This window comes from Manacus candei, unplaced genomic scaffold, assembly GCF_025592945.1.
Source record: "Manacus candei isolate 608988 ecotype Guabito, Panama unplaced genomic scaffold, ASM2559294v1 h1tg000019l, whole genome shotgun sequence".
NCBI lineage: Eukaryota > Metazoa > Chordata > Aves > Passeriformes > Pipridae > Manacus > Manacus candei.
In genome coordinates, this window is record NW_026138067.1 from 4,552,072 (window position 1) to 4,575,920 (window position 23,849).

The 23,849-nt window shown below is 36.8% G+C and overlaps 1 protein-coding gene across 3 annotated transcripts in view; it reads left to right on the top strand.

Moving 5' to 3' along the window:
* The window catches only part of SPAG1 (sperm associated antigen 1), a 45,879-nt gene that overhangs the window by 16,944 nt on the left and 5,086 nt on the right, over window positions 1-23,849 (top strand). For 2 of the 3 annotated variants that reach the window (XM_051785204.1, XM_051785203.1), the window contains exons 11-19: window positions 3,114-3,539; window positions 3,915-4,014; window positions 7,051-7,203; window positions 10,289-10,464; window positions 12,449-12,590; window positions 13,469-13,595; window positions 16,760-16,924; window positions 18,855-19,232; window positions 19,425-20,416. In XM_051785204.1, the coding sequence (XP_051641164.1) occupies window positions 3,114-3,539; window positions 3,915-4,014; window positions 7,051-7,203; window positions 10,289-10,464; window positions 12,449-12,590; window positions 13,469-13,595; window positions 16,760-16,924; window positions 18,855-19,232; window positions 19,425-19,556 (1,799 nt within the window). In that variant the 3' untranslated portion in view covers window positions 19,557-20,416. Of the gene's footprint in view, window positions 1-3,113; window positions 3,540-3,914; window positions 4,015-7,050; window positions 7,204-10,288; window positions 10,465-12,448; window positions 12,591-13,468; window positions 13,596-16,759; window positions 16,925-18,854; window positions 19,233-19,424; window positions 20,417-23,849 lie in introns of those variants that run through there. The other variant, XM_051785205.1, reaches the window with a different exon arrangement.

Genomic DNA, 23,849 nt, shown 5'->3' on the forward strand with positions numbered 1-23,849 from the left:
TTTTGATGAAAGGTTAGACTTTTAAACATAGGGAGGATTGTCAACTGACGTCAGTGGCATATGTGTTCATGTGAAATACTTGACTGTTTTTGAGATTTAAGTGGCAAGCATTGGCATAGATTACTCTGTGTTTTCTTGTGCAACTGGAAACAGATATGAATTTAGTTCAGTTAATGAACAAAAATGTTCTGTGAACCTAACAGCAGTAGGTAGACTAAACATCTTGTATGTCTTCTCTATACATCTGGTCACGCAGTCACTGGCAGTCCAGTAGTCCATGTAGTCCTGTCATGTAATCCCATTTATTTCACATTCTAGTTGGTAAGCCTAATGCATTCTTAGTAAACTTACAGTTTAGAGATTGGGAGGGAAAATAAAAATATTTTTTGTTTTCTTTAGCTCTGAAGAGCTACTGTGTTTATGTTCCATGGCCTTAGATTTCCATTTTAAAGTTTTTGATTTGTAGAGAAGCAAAGTGTGTTTGATAGGAGACAATTAACTACTCCAATGATCAGTTGTGCTTGCTGTTGTATTTTTGGCATTCCTGGTATTGCTTTCTGCTCTTCTCTACCACTGTATTCCATGATCCTCTTTCCAGTGTGTTTGTTCATTTGGTATTGTTGGTTTGGTTTTTTTGTAGAATTTTAATCTCTCTGAAGAAGGAACCCTTATTTAGAATTCATTTGTGCAGTGTGTAACACAGTGGGGCCCAGCCTCTTGCTTTTAGGCTCTATTGCAAGCTTGCAATATGAAAATTTTGTACATGTTAAAACAGACAATATTGAAAATGCACTCTAGCATTGCATTTGCAATGCATATCCTGAAGTTAAGAAAACCCCTCAATTACAGTGTCAGTCATTTTTCATTTTTATAAACAGAGACTGCTCCTAAGGAGAGATCAGAGTTATTTGAGAAACTTGTTTTATTTTCTGGTTCAGAAAAATCCAGGTACAATCTCAATAATCTAAACCAAGAACACATAATACAAAAGAGATACTTGCTGACAGTGTGTGGCAAATGAAGAAAAAATATTTTAAGATTTTAGAAGTTCATCTATAGAGATTTAGAACGTTCCAGTTGCCTTCATATGTAGGTAGTTCAGAGTGGATGAAAGAGCTGAAAATGTTTACGGGCTTCATAATAGGTGAATTCACTGTGAACTGAACTTAGATACATTGTTTTTCATTCTGCCACTGTTGTTCTCGTGCCATGCTTCTGGAGGATAAATACTTTTTGTAGCTGGAAATTAATTTTAAATGAAAGACAATGGCATCCATTAAACAAACCCCAAGCTGCAAATATTCCTTTTGGAGTATTCAGTAGTTTGGTTTTGTTTTTTTTTTAGGTTTATGATGGTCTTTCCATTTTAAGTTTCTTACTGTAGTAGTAACATACATTAAAATTCTTTCTAGATTTTATTTGTTGTCATTCTGATCAAAATTCTGCCCATACTTCTCAATAACTTTCTTAAATTTTCTTTGGAATTTATAATGCATCTAGATTTTTTTTTTAAGAGAAGTTCATAAGTGATGATTTTTTTTTTTTTTAGCCCAGAATACTGCTTTCACAAATACATTTCTCTGTAGAGACCAATACAAGAACTTTGTTTATGTTATAAACACTGAAACTGAAAGACAATGAGAACTATATTTGAGAAATATATCTGTACAGTTTTGTGCATGTTGTTTACTCAGTCCAGAAATATTTAGGCAATTAGTATTACCCACCAACTAAACTACTCACTAACTGTGAGTATTCCTATTTTCCAGGGCACTCCAAATGCTATGTTTCCAGTTTAATTCAGGACTGGTTCTGTGCACTTCATCTTCAGGAAATTTTCTCCTCTATTCAGGAAGTGATGGTCACGTTAATGACATTCACATCCCATTTTATCTGCCTCCCTTGGTTTTTCTTTTTCTGTAGAAGTTGGGATGCTTTTCGAGAGTGTTTCACTGTGTTTTCTAAAAACTTGCCCTATTACCTGTTTGTCTGTGACATTTAATTTTTTTTCTGTTTTGTTGAATGTATGTATAAATAATTAAGTTTTTTAAAAATGTCTGTGTGGGTAGATTTATCGTATTATTGTGTCTACATGGTATTTCAGAACAGACACCACAGCTAGGGAAGGGGCAGTTGGAGCTTTTTTCTGTTGGACACTAGAGAATCTGTTGTTTTTAAAATTTTTATGCTTTCCCATCCTGTTCAGTTTGATTTCAGTAACACTTTGCTCATTAAAAAAATAAATTCGTTTGTAACAACCTGAAATTCACCCATGTTGAGTCAACTTCAGATGTTTTGTTTGAGTCAACTGGAAGTATCACTCCAATATATGAAGGCATGAAAAACTTAAATATTTCAAGTTAAGGGAAGGTGAAACCCCAGCATCTTAATAGTACCACAACACGGAGTTGCCTTTCTGTGAGTACTAATATCAAGAGTCAGGCACTCTGCAGAAATCTCTATTTGAATGCTGTGATAATAATCTGGTAGGGATTCAGGTGAATAAGGAAAATGGAGATGTTATTATCTGATACCCTTGTTCTATAATTTTTTCCTAATTAAATTGGTAATGAGTAATAGTGCTAGTTGAACGATCAGAAGTACGTTTAAGAGGGGTTTTGACATGACGTTTAAATGAAAACTCCACAATAAGGATTTAGAAGCTTTTATCTCCCCTATTGTATGTTGTATTTGTGGAGAGTTTTGAAGTGTACAATGTTACTGGTTTGTTAGCTGGGTGATCTACTTTTAGCATGCAAGCATTTTGATTTGGTCATGGAAAATCGAAGTACCCGTGTTGTAATAGCCAGTATGTAAAGAGTTAATTCAAGGTGAACTCTACCATTCTGATGCTACAGGGCAGGGGTTCCCGTGCGCCCAGCGAGGAGAAATGACATTTCATAGTAACACCTTCTCAATAACAATTGCAAATTACTTGTAAGTAGGGATTTTCCTGTGTCCTTGGAAGTGTTTTCTGAAGCAGATAAATCTTGGTAGCGTTAGGATATCTGCAGGATTTGGCCCGCTGTCCTTTGGCAGCCCCCCCCCGTTGTCAGGACGGTAGTTCGTTCCGGTGATGCAAGCTCCAGCCCTGCTCATTAACTTCCTTGCAGGAACCGCTGTGCCAGTGGCGGCCGAGGCGGCGGCGGGGGAGCCCGCGATGGGCAACGCGCACAGAAAGTTCCGTAGCAAAGGAGGCGGCGGTAAGGCGGAGGGCAGAGAGAAGCAGAAGCAGAAGGAGCCCACTGAGAGCGGATTAAAAAAAGACACAGCAGAGGAGAAACCAGGAAAGCATTTGTTAGACCACGAAGGCGAAGTTAATGGCTATTTACACACTGATCAGAAGAGTGAAAGCTCTGAGTCTGGGAGCTCCAGATGGTATACCGCAGGGTCTCAGTGGGCTAGTGGTGCCAGTCCTACTTCGCTTCCTGCTATTGCAGCAAAACTAAAAAGTGAAGGAAACGAGTTATTTAAGAGTGGACAGTTTGGAGAAGCTGTGCTCAAATACTCGGAAGCAATTGAATATGTCGTTGGTCTAGGTGAGTGTAATATCTTATACTTAAATCCAGGACTGTTTAGATGATTTAAAGGAACTACCGATGAATTAAATTAGTCTGTTGCTGATTTTTGGCACGAGTTACTGTGTAGTAAATTCTCATTTCAGTAGACAGCAATTCATGTGACAGAAAATATAGGAACAAAAGTAATGTTTTAATTTCCTTGAGACAGAGCTGTTGGCATTTATTTATGTTTGAATAATTATGTGTTCTAGGTGACATGATAAAGAAAAGCTCCTTACAGCTTTGCAGTGTCAGCAAACTGCATCACTGCACTGCAACTTGGAGCAGGCAAGTCTTTAATTCTTGAGTGTCATTTTAGTAATGGTCTTTGATTTTAATTGTAACTTCTTTTAGGAGAACGAAGTCCAGATGATTTAAGTATCTTGTACTCAAACAGAGCAGCATGTTACCTCAAAGAAGGGAACTGCAGTGACTGCATTCAGGATTGTAACAGGTAAATTGAAACCTCCCATGTAGAGCAACATTCCTGATGATCAAACATTTAACTGATATATTACTATTGCAGTTTGACTCAGAACAATATCAATAAGGTCTGATTCCCTGTCTAAAAGACAGATATCTTTGTCAGTTATGTAAACAGTCACATGGAACCTAGGGAAGGAGTAACTTTTAACTTACTGTCTTGCTGTGTAAGGGCAGTTTTTAAGCTTCTTGTGTACATAGAGACGCGTAGCAAGATTAAAATTTTTAATGTAAAAGCAGGTTTACAATGGTGTTCTGCAATAACTTATATGTAAAAGCTTTGTTAAGCCAGATACTCATCACAGAGTTGGAAATTGCTTTCAAGCATGTGTATGGTGTATATGTGTGTGTCCTCTGTGTTTGGTTTGTTGTTTTGATTTGGGGTTTTTTAATATATACTTTGAATAGTCATAAACAGTAATTACAGCTGTTTAGGAATTGAGCTGAAGTCCTTTCTGCTTATTTTGGCTCTTAAGGATACAGGAGTTGGAAAAGATCAGGTACCTTCAATAACTTCCAGACATTACCTTCCACTAAATTATTACTGTATTTCTGATATATATTTTTTAAACATTTTCATAGATTGAGTTAGTAATGCTGAGGCTTAAGGTGCAAAAAAGTATCCTAAAGCAATTAGAAATCATATTAATTAATCAGTTGAGTTTTTGCACAGCACAACTCAGCTGCTAAAAGCTTCCAAAACTAGAAATAAAATAAGCATGTACTTGCATAGTAACAAAATATATAACTTACTGTATATATTCTACCTGACAAAAAAGTTTTCTGAAAAAAAGACTCATTAGCAATATTTTGTTAAAACATGCAGGACTACAGTCAGGTGGTCAATAAAACAAGAACCATCACATTTTTCTGTCCAGGAGGTTTGATGTGTGTAAGACTTCAGCTGAAATGGTTTTGGGTTTTGTATTCTTACCAACTGGGAGCTTATTTTCTTACTACTTCATGATAGTGTCCTTACTATCATGCTTATTTTCTGAATACACAAGTACCCCTGATGCTTAGTGGTAGAAATAATTTTAGAGACTGGGAAGCAGGAATGCAAAACTACAAACGTGTAAATTAGACAATGTCAAACAAATCTTCCCTAGGCAACACAACATAAAGAAAGATCTACAAATAGGTTACTTGATTTCAAAGTAAAAAATTGTGTAGTGCTGATACTTGTGATATGAAAATAAGTATTTAAAATTTATCTTTTATTGAGTTTTAGCTATTTGGGGCTTAGAATTGTATAAAAAACCCTGTGTTGGATCTCTTGTCTCAAGATTGTGGTTTGGTGTGCCTTTGATTCTTGTTACAAAGAGTGAAAGAAGGCTCCTATGTACTGATGTGAATTTCTTCAGTACTATTGTGTGGTTTGGTCCCTGGCTCTATCATCTTTGCACTCTACCCTGAATATGTAGTTTTCCATTCCCACTATTCTTCAAGCAGTGTTGTCTTCCACTGAATTTATTTATGGTTGTTTTTTCCTTCATTCTTGAGGTTAGAAATTTGAAATTGTGTTAATATTCTTCTGAGTTACAGAATGTCAGGCATTTTTGCAGACATTTTGTAGGGGCTGTGATGTTGTGTGCAGTTGTAGCAGCATAAAAGAAATGGAACATTTGAAGTATTTATGTGAAATTCAAAATGTTTTTTTCTAGAAATCATAGTTTCTCTAGCTTTAGAAGGAGTAATGATGCAAAGCCAATTTACAGCAGAGAAGGCCAGCAGCCTCCTTGCGCTTATTAACAGGAGCACAGCCAGTGGATTGAGAGAGGTGATTATCCCCTCGTAGTCAGCACTTGTTAGACAACACTGTGATAACTTCTGGTTTTCAGCTTCCTCAGTACAAGAAAGACAGTGATCACCTGGAGTGAGTTCAGTGACGTGTCACAGAGCAGGTTGTGGACTCTGGAGTATTCCCTGAAGAGGAGAGGCTGAGGGAGCTGGGTTTGTTCAGCTTAGAGGAGAATGGCTTCCAGAGGTTCTAGGAGCAGCCTGCCAGTTCCTATGAGGAGATTATCCACAGATGGATCCTGGCTCTTTCTGTCAGTGCTGTGGGAGGATAAGAGACAACAGACAAAAATAGAGCCACACAAGGTTTGGGACTGTGTATTAGGAGAAACCTCCCCATAAACAGTGGGGGGGGGGGCATTGCAACAGATTACCCAGAGATGTTTTGCAGAGGTTCCCTTGAAGGTTTTCGAGGCCCAGCTGGGTCAAGCCCTGAGCAACCTTGTCTGATCTTGGGAGTTGACCATACCTGGGGTGGACCAGGGACATCTCAGCCTAAATTACTTTATGACTCTATGAAATCTAATTGTCTAGACTCATCTTAATTGCAGTAGTATTTCAAAGCTGATCCTTCTTTCTCTTCAGCAAGAATCATTGATTGAAAAAAAAGTAGTCTTTAAGAAATAAAGCCTTTGTGGACTGCTTCTTCATGTTGCTGGAAAAGCACATGGTGTTTGGGAGGACTTCTGATGGCACAGTGTTGAACTCTGTGTTCACCAGGCAGACACTCAGAAGACTAAACAGACACAAGACAGGCAAAAACCTAAAAAGCAAAGACAGGTGTACATTCCTGTCTTACTGACTGTATTTTTTATGTACATACTTTCCTGTAAGGAAGAAGAATTGAAAGTTACGTAAGTGAAAGCACCATATACTCAAAACCCTCGTAGATCTAGACACGTCTTAAGAAAATAGCTTTTGCGCTTAAATAACTACCATTACATTAAGCATATCTTGGTGATAAACGTAGTTTTCCAGATAGAGTAGAGTAAGCTGTAGTAAAAGCACTAACCATTTCAAAACTGCATGTAATTTAGGGTATTAACGAATTTAGGGCGAACCACTTAGTCCCATTTTCCTTAGTTATGTTACTGGAAAGCCCATCTGAAATCACAAAGTTATGTATAATTGCATATATTATAAAATATTTTTATTATTATTATTTCAGTTACTCTGTTTCAATCCTGCATTTTTCTGTTGTTTTCTCCAGAGCTCTGGAGCTTCAGCCATTTTCCCTTAAGCCACTTCTACGACGAGCAATGGCAAATGAGTCAATGGAGCGGTATCGACAGGCATACATTGATTATAAAACAGTCCTACAAATAGACAGCAGCATCCAAGCAGCAAATGATAGTGCTAATAGGTAACTCCACTTACAAATTTTCTGATATGAGTTAAAATAGAAAAGTAGACCTTAAATTTGTTTGTTTTACATGCTCCCTCTGTTCTGTATCCCTTGTAGTTGTCATCACAATTAGTATATTAGAGGACTGACTGTTTCATTTAGTTGTTTTCCCATAATTTCACAGTTTTCCTCTGCCAGCAGTAGGTAACTTTCTGTTTTTTAAAAATGTAATATTTTAAAGTTGGGGGTTTTTTTAACTAGTGCTTCCACTTTCCTAACTTGTATTTTGTACCATATAAAATAATACTCTAAGGTCCATACTTTTTCTCTGACATTTCTGTTTACTTTTCATATTAACAATCTTTCTGTGGCAGTTGAAGATTTATGTTAAGCATGAATCATTCAGTATTCTGCAGAGGTGTAAAAAACATAATTGAATATTATCTTTGACTTAAGTACTAATCTTCCAGCATTAATTCTTGCTGCCAAGAGAGGTTTGAATTTGTATAATTATATTTTAATAGTATAAAATCAGAGTGTACACACTATTGTAATTGTGTTCTCATCAACACAGAGTAAGTACATAAGTGTATGAATTATAGGATTTTTCCATTCCTTTTTCTTTCCTTTTTTCTTTTAATGGACAAAAAAAAAGTATATATGAAAGCAGAACAGCCATTAATCGTTGAGCAGGAACACACAAGCATGCGACTTTTAACAATGGAATCTAGTACCTTTTTTTTTTCTATTTAAGGCAAGGCCATGAACACTTGCACTATTACTTCATTAAAAAGTCCATAATATCTTTCTTTAAATTCTGCTTATTTGGCCAGAGAAGATCATGACGCTTTATCATCTGCTCTTACAATTACTGTTTTTGATAACACAACAAATAGTTACTGATCTTCTGTATCTATGGTGATAATGGAGCACTTGGATTGGTGAGATAATTGCTTTTCCTGGTATTTATGTAATTATTACACTTCTTAAAAATCTTGTTGGCTTATTTTATCTGCAGATATTCTTTTAATATTTCTCCTTGACTTGTAACTTGCTTACTAATAAGCTTATCTCCCTTTTTCCCCTTAACACTCTTCCTTTTCTCCTCTCTAGGCCTTCCTTATGTTTTTTAGCTTCACTGCTCATTACTCTTTCCTCCCTGGCAACCCATCACCTTATTTCAGCTGCTTCTTCCTTCTTCTCTTCTGCTGGTAATTCATTTTTGCTTGCAAATTGTTAGTTTCTAAAGCATAGACCTCCTGCGTAATTGAACTTCTACTATAATTTTTTTTTAATATTCCATCACTTATGAATTCAACTGAAACTGTTTACCAAAGTATTCATTTTAATTTCCAAAGTAAGAGACCTTTCTAAAAACGAATTTTAATAAAACATTACAGTTACTGTGCTGCCTTTTAACTTAAAGGGACAACACCAAAATGTAATTTATTTTTTTTTTAATATTAAGAATATCAGGTCTTAACAGCCTGCTTATATTGGAGGATTTCTTGTTTTTTAAGTTCCTCTGGGAAGTTGGATGGTGGTGCTGTAGGAAGCTGATAGGAAGAACTCATCATCCTACTTGTGTACGAGGGTGGGTTTCTTGAACAATGTTAAGGCTTGTCTCTCTGTGGTTACATATCTAAGCAGACTTTCCAAAAACCTTAGAATCAAATGCATATCTTTAATACTCATGTAAAAAACATGTAGACTTTTAGTATCAAGCCTTTACCTGATCATTTTGCAATTAAAAGGAAATAATTTGAGTGTAAGTACAAACAAGTATACACAGTTATTTGCTTATCTTGTTTATTAGATGATGTTGAATTGTGTCTTTTATTGGTTCCTGACGTGACTTTTTAGATAAATTGGAAGGACTGTTTCTTTTAATGGTGTGTGACAAGTAACTGGAAATTGCATTTCAAGCATGCTTTTAATTAGTGGCATTTTCCTAGCTTTGTGAACATCAATGGATTTCCTACTTTGTGTATTTTAATTTCCTCTTGAGTGAGTATTTTATTATTTGCTTTTCACAGTTAGAAATACGGGAACTCTAATGTGTAGGGATATATTTATGCATTTCCTCTTACTAAAAGGAAGTTTCATTCCAGTTGTCTCAACTCCTTTAATATTAGTGAGGAAATTGCATGAGATAGCTGTATTCAAGTAGTATGTTTTTTACACCTGTGTTAGGTGGAAATGCACCTGATATAAAAAATTTTAGGTTTCTTTGCCATAGTATCAATGTGACTTTCTTTGCTACTCAATTCAGAATTTTCCTCTGTTAAAGTGTGTATTAGACTTATGACCAGTTGAACTTGACTCTTAAGCTTATGTTGAGATTAGATGATGTTTATCTCACTGTTATTCTCATAATTAATTAAATTTGTTGGTTTTTTAAAAAAAAAAATTACAAAATTTCTAATGGAACCATGAAGTCTCATGTGGCTTCACTTACTGTGTTAACTTAGGTCTTCAAAATGTAACACGGCAGTGGGAAACTCCCACTTGAATGGAATTTGGATTGAGCCTCTCATGGACTGAAATAGTTGACTTATATATATGTGTTGGTTTAAGAAAGACTGAATAGTTTTTATATACAATGAAAATATTTTTAAATGGGGATAAGGAGTGATCGATTAATGAATTTGTGACTATAAAGCTCTAAAATGCCACTTAATGCAGGCTACATTGTGACCTGCATTGGTTATTTAGACAATTATTGTTTCATTTGACATTTGCAAAGTTAGGTACGACACTTTGTCTGAGGATATTGTAATCTACACTTGTTATAAATAACACCTATGAACAGCTGAGAAGAATAAACAAAATAAATACATCCATTTTTTTCATATTTCTTTACTGGATGTGGTAGGAAGCATTTAGAGCTTAGTTGCAGAAATTAGTCATTGGCTTAAACATTAACAGGTCTTGTCTTCTAAATACCATTGACAACTGTGAAAATATTTTTTTAAATTAGTCTGAATAATTCTTCAGTTGTTTTTTAAAAATTAGAACATTGCATTATTTAATTAGTGTGTTGGTTATTGAAGTGTGAGTTAAATATATGAAAAGTCATGTTGGTGGGGCTGTTCTCTTTCAGAATAACAAAGACTTTAATAGATCAGGATGGTCCCAGTTGGAGGGAGAAACTGCCACCAATTCCAGCTGTTCCAGTTGCTGCTCAGTTACACAGGTGGGATGGAGGAAACTTCACTTCAGAGAATAAGCCAGAAAGTACTGTAGATGTCAACAGAGAAGAACAATTGGAAATGAATTGTATGTATAACTAATGCAAATATATATACAAAAAAAAGAAAATAATTTTAATTGAAAGATGGAATATGTTTTAGTAATGTCAAAGAGACTGCTTTAGAAAATACTTTTCAGAGACCTTTGTGAAAAGCCGAAGTAGATGACTGTCATTTACATGATTGAGTTTAATGTGCTTTATGGAGCACAGGTATGATAATTTTTTTAAACCAAGTGATGTAGTTTGCAGCATGTAATTTCTGAAATTGTATAAAGTCAGCAGAAATACTCATCAGCAGTATATTGAGTCATATAATGAGCATCAGGTATAGTTATATGTCTGACATCATAGTATAGTTATAAAACAGTTTTCCCCTCCAAAAACACCACCCAAACAAACATCCAACTTTGACAGAAGACATTTAGGAGTCATCTTTCAAAGATGTCAGTTCTGCACTTGTCTATACATAATCATTGAGTGCTAAACTCTAGGAAACTAACTTCCTTCCTGATTTTTTTTTCTCTTCATTGCAGTTTCCATTTTTCTTCTTCAATAAATCAGATGAAGGAACCTTTCTGGTTCATATTTTATTGACATTAAACATTCTTTTTGCAAAGGCCTTAACTCTGTGATATTTTTACTCAAGTATTGATTGGTTTCCCTTTGAGTTTATTTCAATATAAACAAAAGTAGTGCTGAGGATACTCTCCCCCTGATGAACACAGAGGTGGCTGCAGTGCATAACTGGGCTATTGGCCAAATGTGTAACAGTGATGGGGTTATCTGTCCACAATGCATTGTTGCAATACTGAATGTCCTCTAAGTGCTTGTCTCAATCTGTTTCAAATAGAGCAGGCTTTGGTTAGGCTTTGATTTTAGAAATGTTAAATGAAGGCTGTGTAACTCTTTTCTTCACTGAAGGACATCTGACTCTAAGGTTCTGGTTGCCTTCTCAGGGCTCTGCTGCATGTGAGACCTGACAGTGGTAGCTGGTGCTGAAAGCCTGCCAGCAACAATGTTCAGTCAGCAGTTAAAACTTACTGTTGGCTGACACTTTTTTGCGACAGTTGTGTCTTGTTTTGTGTGTTGTGCAACTTGAGTTGTAATTTAGTTGTGTGTTTCATGTAGTTTCTTAATTTTTTGCCGAGTTTAAGTTTTCTGGCACAGGAGACTGCCATGTTTTTATAAAAGAACTCAGTGAGTTTAATTATTAGTTAAAATTGACGGGTTATATACAGTGTTGAAAACCTGAAGCTTGGCAAGGGGCTTATACTCTTTAGCAAGGTGCAAAAAGTAGATTATGATTTACTTAGAGCTGTGTTGGTACTTCCTGTTTGCTCACAACAGAGACATGAAACGCAGTCAGGATCGCAGTCTAACCCAAAAGCATATGAAACAAATGATGTGGAGTTAAGAATGAAAGGCAATTATGGAATAACACAGTATTGATAAAAAGAAGTGTAGTTAGGTGTTTCCAAGTTCCTCAAAGCATCTTTTATACATTGTTATTAACACAATATAACTGATGTAACTCCGACTAATGCAATGATTTGTTTGTCATTATTGGCATAGTAATTGTGATAGTTACTTGCAGGAGGAACATCAGATCAAATTATGGCCACCTTGGTATGATGGTAGAGATCTAGAAGGTCTTTAATACTGATGATTAAATCTCCACCATTGCAAGTAAAACTAACATCTCAGTGGAGATAGGTAGGCCCTCTCTACCCTCTAGAAGGGGTAGGTAGAAGGAGATGAAAGCTTAGAGCTTTCTGTTGCATTCCCATTATTTTCACCCTGGTGCATGGGGAAGCATGTGTTGAGCCAAATTAGATATGGTAGTTTATCCCTTTCTTAGAGCAGCAGGGAGATAGGGGACAGAAATGGCAATGTGCAGACTGATAATGACACTCCAGTTGCCAGGCTTTTATTCTTAGTCTGCACAGATAATTCAGCTACCCTTAATGAACTGACCTTCTTATGTAACACTGTGATCCCTTTGTGATGTAGGTGAGGAAGCTATGGAGAAATTCAAGAGATTGAAAAATGAAGGGAATGATTTTGTAAAAATGGGGGAATATGACGAAGCTATAAATAAATACAGTGAATGCATGAAGTTAAATGCTGAGGAATGTACGGTCTACACTAACAGGTAAAGATCCAAAATCTAACTCTGCTTTGTGGGATATATTTTCTCACTGCAAATAGAGATTTCACATCCCGTCAGTAACTGTTGTGAAGAAGGAATTTTTTCCCCACTTGAAGTATTCATGTCAGTGCTATATATCTTAAAATCCTTTATCTAAATAGAATAAGCAATAGTAAAAGTTACAATTAGCATAGCATAGTACAGCATTTTTTGAGAATACTGGCATGATTTGAATTAAAAACTTAACATGCAATAGTAGTACCTCAAATATGAAGAGTAAGAATTCAGAGGAAATGTACATTCTGAGAAAATAAAAGTAGGAACACAGTCATACATCAGTATTATTTTAAGGGTTGACCTAATTCTGTAGTATAATTCTTTATGCTGTAATCTTATCAGCTTTCACAAACTAAGAAGGATTTGATTAGATCAGTAGTTGAATAGGAGACTTCCAAGTAATAATTAGGTGCAGAAAGCAGTATTGTTTATTTAGTCTAGAGCACTTTTTTACCCAGAATGACTGTAAAATAATCTGTATTACCACTATGCTATAATTTTATTTATTATATTTTATTTATCATTTTACATTAACCGCTATACTGTCATATTATCCTAACATAGCCTCTGCTTTTAAAATACTTGCATATCTGCCTAACTTTGAGCATTGGTCATACTTGAATTTTGGCTTTTATTGCAGGAATTGCCCTCTCTAAATCCGTCCAGTGATGTTCTTAATGATTTTGATGTACTTTAAAAAAAATACCACATTGAGACTGAATTGTGTGAAGTATTGTAATTAACATTTACGAGTCAGATACTGTTAGCACTACAACACTGTAGAATTTACTTATATTGCAGTGTATTCTGTTTTTCTGTGTTAGAGCTCTCTGTTACTTGAAACTGTATAAATATGAAGAGGCTAAGCAGGATTGTGATCATGTTCTTCAGATAGAAGATTCTAATATTAAAGCTTTTTATAGAAGAGCACTAGCGTACAAAGGATTACAGGTGAGGAAAAAGAATATGGCAGGTATCCTTAAGCACCTCTAAACTTGCTTATCCTCTTCAAAGGCAATGAGGTAGTTGCAGTCGATGGGTGAAAGCAAATGAAGTACACAGTGTGATGATCTATTACTTTGTAGAGCACTTAACATAGATAAAACATTATATAAATTTTTTTTCAACATAAAAACCTGCATGTTGACATGTAATGATTTGAGAAAACACAAGAATATTGGAATAATGAGATTTGACTGGAGATGGTTTAAACAAGTTTCAAATCTCTTCTAATATCCTAATATCCTGAGTATCCCAGTTTTTTCTATCTGTCAAGGTGTTTACTATAACTTTGCTGATGACAAATGGATTCTCTCCAAGTCTGTCTTTATCTGTCCAAACTAAAATCTCAGGCTGTCTTTGGGCATCTGTTCATGTTTAAGTGCCTGTCATATTAAACCAGCGTTTTAATTATCTTTGTTTTCTCTCTCTTCTTTCCCCAAAGACATTATGAACCTTCGTCAGTAATGTACTTTGTGGAAGTGTTGGTATTCAGCCTTTTCCTTTCCATCTGCACAGTGATGTTGGTGTCTGTACAGTGCTTATCTTAACACACAATTCTTAGAGTATTCTTTTACCTGAGCGTCATAAATGCAGACTTAGATTGCTCATATCCATCCTGAATGTGACTGCAACTCTTATGTTCTATCACTTGAACTACACTGCTCCTTTTGTCCATCCCTCTGTTGGTTCCCCTTCTTTGGTGATGTTAAATTAGCCCCTACACTTCATAATTCTTTCATGGCAACCCTTGCTCTGCTTGTCAGCTCTTACCTGGTATTAAATTATCAGCTTCTCACTTCTGTTGGCTCTCGATGGCAGCTCTTGTCATCTGCTTTGTATTAAATGTTACAAGTGTCCTTAAACAAGCATCTTAAGTGCTTTCTTCTGTGTTGCTCTTTGTTACTGGAGGTCTGCCAGATTTCATCATTGTCCTTCAAATGAATGGACTTACCTCAAATTTCTATTATGTTTGATGCCTTAACAAAGAATTATCCTATTGTTTCTCAGCTTTCAAATCACCTGAGGACAACCTGTTTGTGCTTAGCACCAGCCTATTCCCATCTCATGTTGTCATTCCAAATGCAAGTCATAGGAACCAGAGGATCTTTTGTCCTCCATTACAGTAGCAATAAAATTCTGAAAGTTTGATTAATTTTCAAAGAAGGTGAAAAGCCTTAATTTTGTGTAATATTTTTTCTGTAACTGTGACAAGGTACCTGGAATTAATCACCTCTAACTTTGTTGTTGAACTTGGTAAAAATCAGTATAAATACGAGTATGTAGTGATTCTACCAGTCCACAAAAAAGGAATTACACACTTATGAAGAATGTCAAGAAGTGGGGAAATAACTTCTGCTTTTTTGAGTATTCTAGAAAAAACTGCCTTTTTTGTATTATTGAAGACAACCTGAAACACAGTGTTCATGGATTCCTTCAGAACAGTCTGAGCTGTGGACTCCCAAAATGTTTTGTTGTGGTTGGATTAAATGCTTCATTATTGCTAATTCCAGGGATGTGAGTGATTTGTGAAACCAGAGAAAGCAACAAAAGTGATCTGAAGTTGACAAATGACTCTCTAATGAAGAATTTTAAGAGCTAAAAACGTAGTTTGGCAAAGACCTAACTAAGCTAGGAAGTGTTATTTGTATATAAATATCCAGATATTTAACCACAAAAGCTGCAGTGGAATTTAATGTAGTAAATGAGGGGGTTTTTTAATAGATTTACCAAGATGTAATTAAGGGAAGATCAGGAAAGTATCATGCTTGTGTGATGAATTAGGCCTGTGACATAGGACACAGGACCCCAGATCTCATCTCCTACAGGTGGTAGTCCAGTCTGGGTACTGCCATCTTGTATGATTTTTGCTGAGGAGGCTGGGAGGCTGCAATTTTAAATCCAGGAGGGTTGGGTGTTCGCTGACCCTTGTTACTGTTTTCTTTTCTCTGTAGGTGTGAATCTTTGCATCTGTAATTCAGATGGTTTAGCTTAATTAGTAGTGGATTTCTGATCTGCAACCTGCATTCATTTGCTAAGGCTGCATAATCCTCATTCTCACTCTTCCTTCACAATCTAAGAGGCTTCAGTTCACCTGCAGGCTTAGTGCAGCATCTCTGGACCTTGAATACTGGTCAGCAGTACTGAACAAAATACTCTGTGTGTGAAGGAATGAGAGTGACTGGTACAGGAGTGCTTTTCTTACGGTTGAGATGCTGAGGAAATACCTCAGCTGGTACATGAGGATTTTTTTCCATGACAATACAAACGACTTAACAGTAACCTTATGATACTATTTGGGAACAAAAAAATACTAGGTCCCTCACACAAGAAATTATGTTGGTCTTTTACTGTCTGCATGGTCTTTTACTGTTTACTGCTACATTTCATCTATATTGTTGATACTCCGGCCCTTGGGGTGTCTTGATATTTTTCTCTGATATTCCAGTCTTCCTCAGAACTGATGCTATTAACTTTGTCTCTCCAGAAAATTTAGTCTAAGAAAATACTAATTTCTGGTGTAAAAATTGGAAATAAAAGCATTGAACAAATTACAAGACTGATTATTGAGGAACTGTGTCCTAATGCCACTCTGTCCCTGTGTTTGTCCTAATCCTGTTTATCCCAGAGTTCATAATATAATCCCAATCTTTTCAAATATTACCAAAAATTTCACTGTAAGAGATGGTCTATTGGATTGAAGCCCAGGAAGATTAGGTATATTTTTAATCAAAGCTCAATTTAATGCTCTTTTATTGGCAAAGCAAGTATGCAAACTTGCTGGACTCACATTAGTCTTGAAGCAGTGTTACAGTGTAAGCAATTATGCTTAAAAGCAGCAGTCTTCAATAATTTGTTCTTTAATACAGGGAATATACTTCTGAAAATAAATTATTTCATATTACATATTTAATTGGGAGTATTTAGTCACAAAATATTAACTCAAACTCAGTTTCCTTTTTTGCCCTCTAGTGAAATTACATTGTCTGTATTTAGATATTTTTTTCGTCTACTTTCTGTCCAGATCCTAGGATTTTTACTTTTCCTATTTGTAAAGGACAGTATGGTAGTTCAAACTTACTTTTCTAGTGATGGATTTTCCCTTCTACTTACAGAATTATCAAGCCAGTGTTGATGATTTCAACAAGGTACTTCTGATAGATCCAAATGTTCTTGAAGCACAAAAGGAACTAGAGGAGGTAACCCAACTGCTTCACCTTGACAGCAGTGCTGGAGCTGGCAGTCCACAAAAGCAAAGGAAGAAAGTAACCATACAAGAGGTAAGAACACCTGTTCATTTCTTAAAAGCAAACAGTACAGAAACCACACATTCAAAGAGATAATATTAAAACTTTAGTTTTGCCCATCTTAGCTCTAGATTTTTTGGGGGGCGGGGTTGTATTTTTTGTGTTATTTTGAGGTCATCTTGGAGGATGTTTACATATGATGTTTTCAGTGTTGATTACATTCTATAATAAAGCTTGGACTGCTCTGAAGTATATGGAAAAATGGAAGAAGTCCTTTTAGATGGCACTAAACTTGAGGATATGCTCCTTGTAAACAAAAACTGCATTGGAATGAAGTGTTTTACAGAATGCAGCTGTCATGTAGCAGTTTTGCTCGTAAAGTCTGTGCTTCTCAGGCAGCCTCTGGGGTTGTGCTGGCCAAGGTCATGGTCCATAGGTGTGCTAGCTGCTCCTGTGCTGGTCCTACAGTTATGGGTCTGAAAAATGAAATCCTACCTTGAAGAGCAAGAGTAAAACATCTGTAGGATCTTATCAAAGAAACACACGATGTAATGTTATGTAGAGGATCAAAATGTCAGCCTCGCACAGTTCGGGGTATAATTAGCTGATGAAAGGATTTTCTCAGTCATCTGATGTTTTTGGATTGTAGCTTTGCTGGTCCTTTAAGAATTTATTTCCCCCCCTTTAATTTAAAAATGTATAGTTAAAATACATAGTGACCAGTCTGTACAGTGATAGTGTAATTTGATAATGTAATTTCAGAATAGTGGTATAATGGAAATGCAGTTATTTATACAGAAAAAGCTTGTTTTCTTGAAATGCTTCACATTGTCACGAGTTCATGGAATTTTATATAATTGGCATAATCTGGGTATAGTGTTAGTTAAGCTCTGAGTTGTGACAAACAAAGGGACCTGGAAAGTGTTTAGAGGAGGTTTGGTAAGTGACTGCATTGCTCAAAGAACCAGCCGACTACCTTACTGGCACTGGTAATTTCTCCAGGGGTGGGGCAGGAAGCATTTATGTTTGTGGTCATAATTACAGCTCCCCCTATAGAGAGCCTATGCTGTCTTACCTGCTGTGGTACACAGTAGTTCCATGAAAAGAGACTGCAGAGAAAAGTAAGGAAAATTAGAAAATTGATCTATCATCATTGTGCCATTTTAATCAAGCTATAATTATATAAAAGACAGTCAGGATTTCTCCCTTTATTTTAAGGATCGTTGAAAAATAGAAGAAAATGTCTGTAAGTCCAATGCAGTATTTTCAAAAAATGACTAATCCCCTGTACTACACAATACAGTGTCTTCAGACTTCTCAAAATACTTGGCATCCTTTGAGAGACCCTGTTCAATAAGTTTTAGTGAGGTTATACTAATTGCACAACTCTTGATGGCTTGAAATAGATTTTAGCAAATGTGGTTGAACCCACAGTTAATATTCTAGCAACTGATTTATGAAACTTGATACAGGCTGCAAATTCAGAAGTGAAGTGGATATTCAGGCAGTTAACCATGCTGAGCTTTCTCCTTCCACAGTGAGACTTCAAAGAGCAACCTGATAGAGCTGCCATGTACCTGTACTGTCCAGGAGGCACAGCGAGAAGTGAAACATGGGTGTCTGGTGCCTTGACTCCAGTTCTCCTGGAGTCTCCACATTTAGTATATGTATACATTCTTCCTTAGCTTTCTCCCAGTGGTCTTCAGGCGTCTTTCTGCAGTGGAGTGGCAAGTGGTGAAAAGACGTGTAAAACACACACTTTTGACTATGAAACTTTAAAGATGAATTAGAGAGGTGCTGTTCTGAGGGTCAATAGGACACAGAAGAACAATGGTGCCTTTCTTTTATGAAGAGTAGAATGCCAGCTTTAACCTAGTGACGTGATGGATATATGCTGCTCATGAAGATTCAGGTTATCTATGTGACCACATTAAAATGATTTGTTGCCATTTTCTTTGTGAAGGTGACTGGACATGATGAACAGGAAGAGAGACAGTTTGCTACATCAGATGATGTTGTGACTGATCACGTTACTTCCAAAGAAGCAGTTCAAAAGAATGTGCCACTGAAGTCCTCTGAGAAACTGCGCATTTGTGAACCATCTAATGCCTATGACTTTGGTCAGATTATAAATGCAGTGAATGCCAATAAGGATAAAGCTGCTTGTGCAGATCTTTTAACAATTACTGATCCGAAAAAATTGCCAGTGCTGCTGAGTAACAAACTTGAAGGAGAAATCCTTCTGATATTTATCCAGTCATTGGAACATTATGTAGCTGGAAAAGATCCTGGCCTTGTATATCAGCACCTTTTCTACTTGAGCAAAGCAGAAAGATTTAAGGTGAGAACCTAGACTGAATGTGTACTTAAATTGCACAGAAACTTAAAGGAAATTTTCAGAGCTTAAAAGGAAATTATACACTGGTTTTGTATCTCTGTCAGATACTATGATTTTCAGTCATCCTCTGCTATTTATAATTACAAAATATATAAAATAACTATAAAATAATTGTTGTGGGTTTTTTTTCTTCAGGTGGTGTTGGCCCTTCTTAGCAAAAATGAAAAAGAAGAAGTGCAGCAACTGTTTGACTTACTTTCAGAAAACCAGAGTGATCAGTACTCATTGGAAGATCTTGAGAGCCTTAAAAAGGTTTATGAACTTTAAGAAGTTAAAGTTTATTGTCTGCATGTGGATAGTTCATGTGTAAAAGATGGATCTATGATCTGCAGACTTGAATGAGTTCAAGTGGGTCTTTACCTGGAGTGCTGAAATTTTATTTTGTTTTGACAGCGTATGCACATTTAAAACTTGCTGCTCTTCTTTTCTTGTAGTTGTATACATCTCTAGAACTTAATGCATGCCTGTGTTCAGTAACAGAGTTCATTTTATTTGGCATACTGATTTTATTTAGACTGTATTAATTATATATAGAAAAATATGTTTTACATTATATATATATAATGTGAATTATCTTGATGGTGCAATAGATACGTATACTTTTAGTCATCTTTTGTTATATCATTTGGTGAGTTCTAAGTTCTTGAGATAAAGAAGTGAGATAAATGGGTCAGTTAGCAGTAGTTTTGCTAAAATAAGTTTACAAAAAGTATTAACACTTTTCAGATAAACTACTACAGACCACCTCTTTCTTTGGTATCCCTGGTCTATACAAAACAGATTTAAATATTTTGGCACAATACAACTTAGTAGCAAAGGTGAACGAATAATATATTAGCTTGTCATGGAACTCTTTGAAACAAAATTGTTAAACATTGGGCATGTTTTAACAAATGAATAATTTTTAGTGCACAGAGAATTACTTTTTTTTCTGTGTGTGCTGAAGGACTGCTGGTTTGCCTGGCTTTTTTTTTTTTTTTGCAGTGACAGTGGTAAACAGAAGAAAATGTGGCTGCACTTCACAATAGAAATATTTATCTCTGAGTTTTGTAATTGGATTATTTAAAACATCAGCTGTTTCTGTTTACAGGCATATTTATAAACTAAAATAATTTTGTGGATCAGTATGATTTTTTTTTTATTTCAGGCAGTACTTATGTTTTATATTTGATTCTGACAATGCTTCAAAGATGAAGCTTTTAAATTTTTCAAATACCCAATGCCTTCTTTGTGTTATAAATAACGTGTGTTATAAATGTATATCAGACTCACAAGCACTGCAGAAATATCATTAAGAATGTTGTTCTAATGAAATTTTTTCTCAGGTGTATATTGATAAAGTTCTTTTCTTGAAAAGGACAATTATCGATTCTCTTTTCTGGTTCAATACTCTTTAGGCTTACAGTTTTGTCGTGGATTGTGAGTTTTGTCTTGGAGTGCGAAGAACAAAGCTTTTAGTTTCTGAAGCACCATCAGAACAACCAATGGTTTTTGGTTTTAAATGTCCTCTTTTTATGAGATTCTTGTAGTCAAGACAAATCTGTTGCTCTGCTCGTCTTATCCAGTTAAGCAACAACGTGCCAGTTTCATTCTTCAGTCCTGGTGTCAAAGTGTTCACAATCATGCATTTCAGTGTTACTGATTTCAGTCTTTCAGTTTTGTTCCACTGTAGTTTAGTATGTTCAGAGAAGATTCATTGTATGTGTCCAACTGTAGTTCAGAAAAGCGAGCATAAAAATTAGGTGCGTAGTTTTAAAATAGTCTTAATTGCTTGGTAACAGTAGCTGAGTAAGAGCCCAATGTCAAAAGCTCTTGATGAAGTCAAGTCTTTCTCTGTGCCACCCAACCCCCCAAGTACTAAATGCTCCTTAGAGACAAACTTCAGCAGTCACAGCTGTTTCTTAGAAGGTATCTCATTTGTAAAGGGTTTTTTGACACTGAGGACAAAAATAAAAATGTCTGCAGCAGAAAATCATAATATAATTTAGTAAATTTAGGAGACAACCTGACATTATTTAAGAGATAACAGCTTAAAAAAAGATTTTGAAATGGAAGGTTCTTGACAAATCATTTGTCCATGAAGAAAGAGACAAATAGGTGCTCACAGACAGACATACAGGATCATAGTTAATTTTAGGACAGTTTTAATCAATCCCTAGTGATTAAACTAGAAACCTAAAAGTTGTCCACAGAAAAGCAGTCCAGTAGTCCAGAAAGATACCTTTTCTTTTAATACCTTTCACCTTGAGTGTCAGCTGAAACAGAGTGAATTCAGTTTGAGGTAAAAATGACTGAGATTGCAGATCAAGAACCTCAAACTACTCCTTGCTAAGAAGTTCTAAACTGAGAGCTGCAGCAATGATTGCAAGTGAACTCATTACCCAGCTGGTGGCAGGGAGACTCATAGGAGGGCAGGATTTGCTGGAAAGTTTATACTGAGCCCTGAGGAAATACCTGGCAATAAACAGGTTTCCCCTTTCTGTGTGTCTGATCTTGTCAGGTTAAGGCAGACCAGAAGGTTTGGCTCATTGAGTATATAGACACCCCCCCAAACTACCCCAAATGCTGTTCAGTAGGTAGCCCCTCTAGTCTGGCTTGACACTGGTCTCATTATTTTCAGTATGTTCCCAGCCCTGGTCCCATACCAGGAGCTGCTTTTTAAAGTTTATTTAACTCATTCCAGTCTGTGATCCCAAAAGGGGAAGACACTTCCTCGATGACTTGCATTCCTGAAACTGCTGCCAGGCTGGGCTTGTGATCTCAGCAGATCCTTGGCATCAGCCCCACTCTGGGACATGTCCCAATATCCTCCAGCACCTTGTTGGGTGCCTCACTCCCCACTGAATTGCTGAGGCAGAAGCCATTGGGCACTAATTGATGCAGGAATTGTGAACACCCTGCACTATGGATAGCAGATCCCTGGAGTTTCGGGCACTAATCCTTTACTACATCTCTTCTTTAAACATCAGGTCAAGCTGCATTACCTGCTAGTCTTTTCTGTCTGATGTTCCCTCATACCTGTCTCAACTAGGAACTTTTGGCCTCAGCTTCCTAAGTTAAAGAATTATATGTTGAAGTACAAGGGAACAAAGAAGGAACTGAACCACTGAATGTTGTAATGGCTGAAAAATGAAGTCGAATAGTCAGATATATATTTCTTAAAAAAAAAAAAAAAGGCAACTCTCAAAGGTAAGAAAAATGGTCCATGAAACTGAACAATAAAAATGAAAGAAGTGTGACATGAGCTGTTCATCTGTAAGGACAGCAGTGGATTTGCAGTGCCTACAGTCATTTTGGTGATGGTCCTCATTCAGATTTCATTGAGATTGACTGCATTTTCAGACAGCATTTAGGCGGGCCTGAGGAACAGGCAGAACAACTTTTAAAAACACAGAACTTAGACAAAAATAGAATAAAACATGTTAGGGACTGTACTGCTGATTTGACCTAACACCTCAAGCCAAGGCCTCCAGGCTTCAAAACCTGCCCTTTCTGTGGGGCAGCATTAGATCACTGAAAGTAATTTTGTGGGCATGGGGCGCAGAAGGGAATATCTTTAGGTGTGGATTTCCTAAAACCACTTGTTTGGCAGGTAAGGGCTGCCTTAATATGTCCCTCTTGCCTTAGTCTGGGGAACAGCCTCAGAGCCAGAGGGAGAAATCTCTGCAGCCCTAAGTAGTTGCAGCTGAACAGCAGATGCAGAGTCACCTGTCAGACAATGTCCTTGGCCAGGTGACACGGAGTGGCCTCTGCAAAGAGGTGGCAGCAGCACCCCTGGTGTGGAATTGGGGATGAGCAGCTGCTGACCAAAAGAGTTCCCTGCTCACCATGGCACTGAGTGGGACATTGGTGTGAACACAGGACTCAGAAACAATAGAGTGGAAAAGAGGGGAAAAAAACCCCACCCTGTTTTACTGGTATTGGTTTTTTACATTCTTTAAAGATTAAAGCCTTTTGTCTTTAGAAGAGAGCAAGAGAACATCAAATAGTTGACCTGGCTTTGTGGCAGAGAGACCCAAATCGTAGCACAGTCTTACCTTCTCAAGCTTGTCAGCATAACCCCCTCAGCATTAACATCCACCATTGTGAAAACAAACAACAAACCAACCAAACCCAACAGCCATACAAAACCAGGAGGAGACCACTGGTTATGCAGGTGACAGGGACAGGCAAATGAAGTGTGGTCCCCAGCATGGCCACACACACAGAGCACATGCCCTGTACAGCTGAGCTAACTAGTGACCCCCCTGCTCATGGATAGCTATCCTGCCTTGGACCTCCCCACTGGAATGTAACACGTCAGTGGAGACGCAGCCTCCAGCTGTGGCAGTGCAGGGCACCCGTGTCAGTGTCACTTCCTTGCAGCCCCGTGCCATTTCTCAGTTGGTGCTTGCTAAATGCCACCCTTGTAAATAAATTCAGCAACAGGAGAGTGGATTTTCTTGTAAGCGAGAGGGATTATAAAGGGATAAAGTGCCCATCGCACAGAAGGGTGTGCTCAGGAATGTCTTGAGCAGGCAGCCAGCAAGGAAAGGGCAGCTCGAGCACCCTAAATGCCAT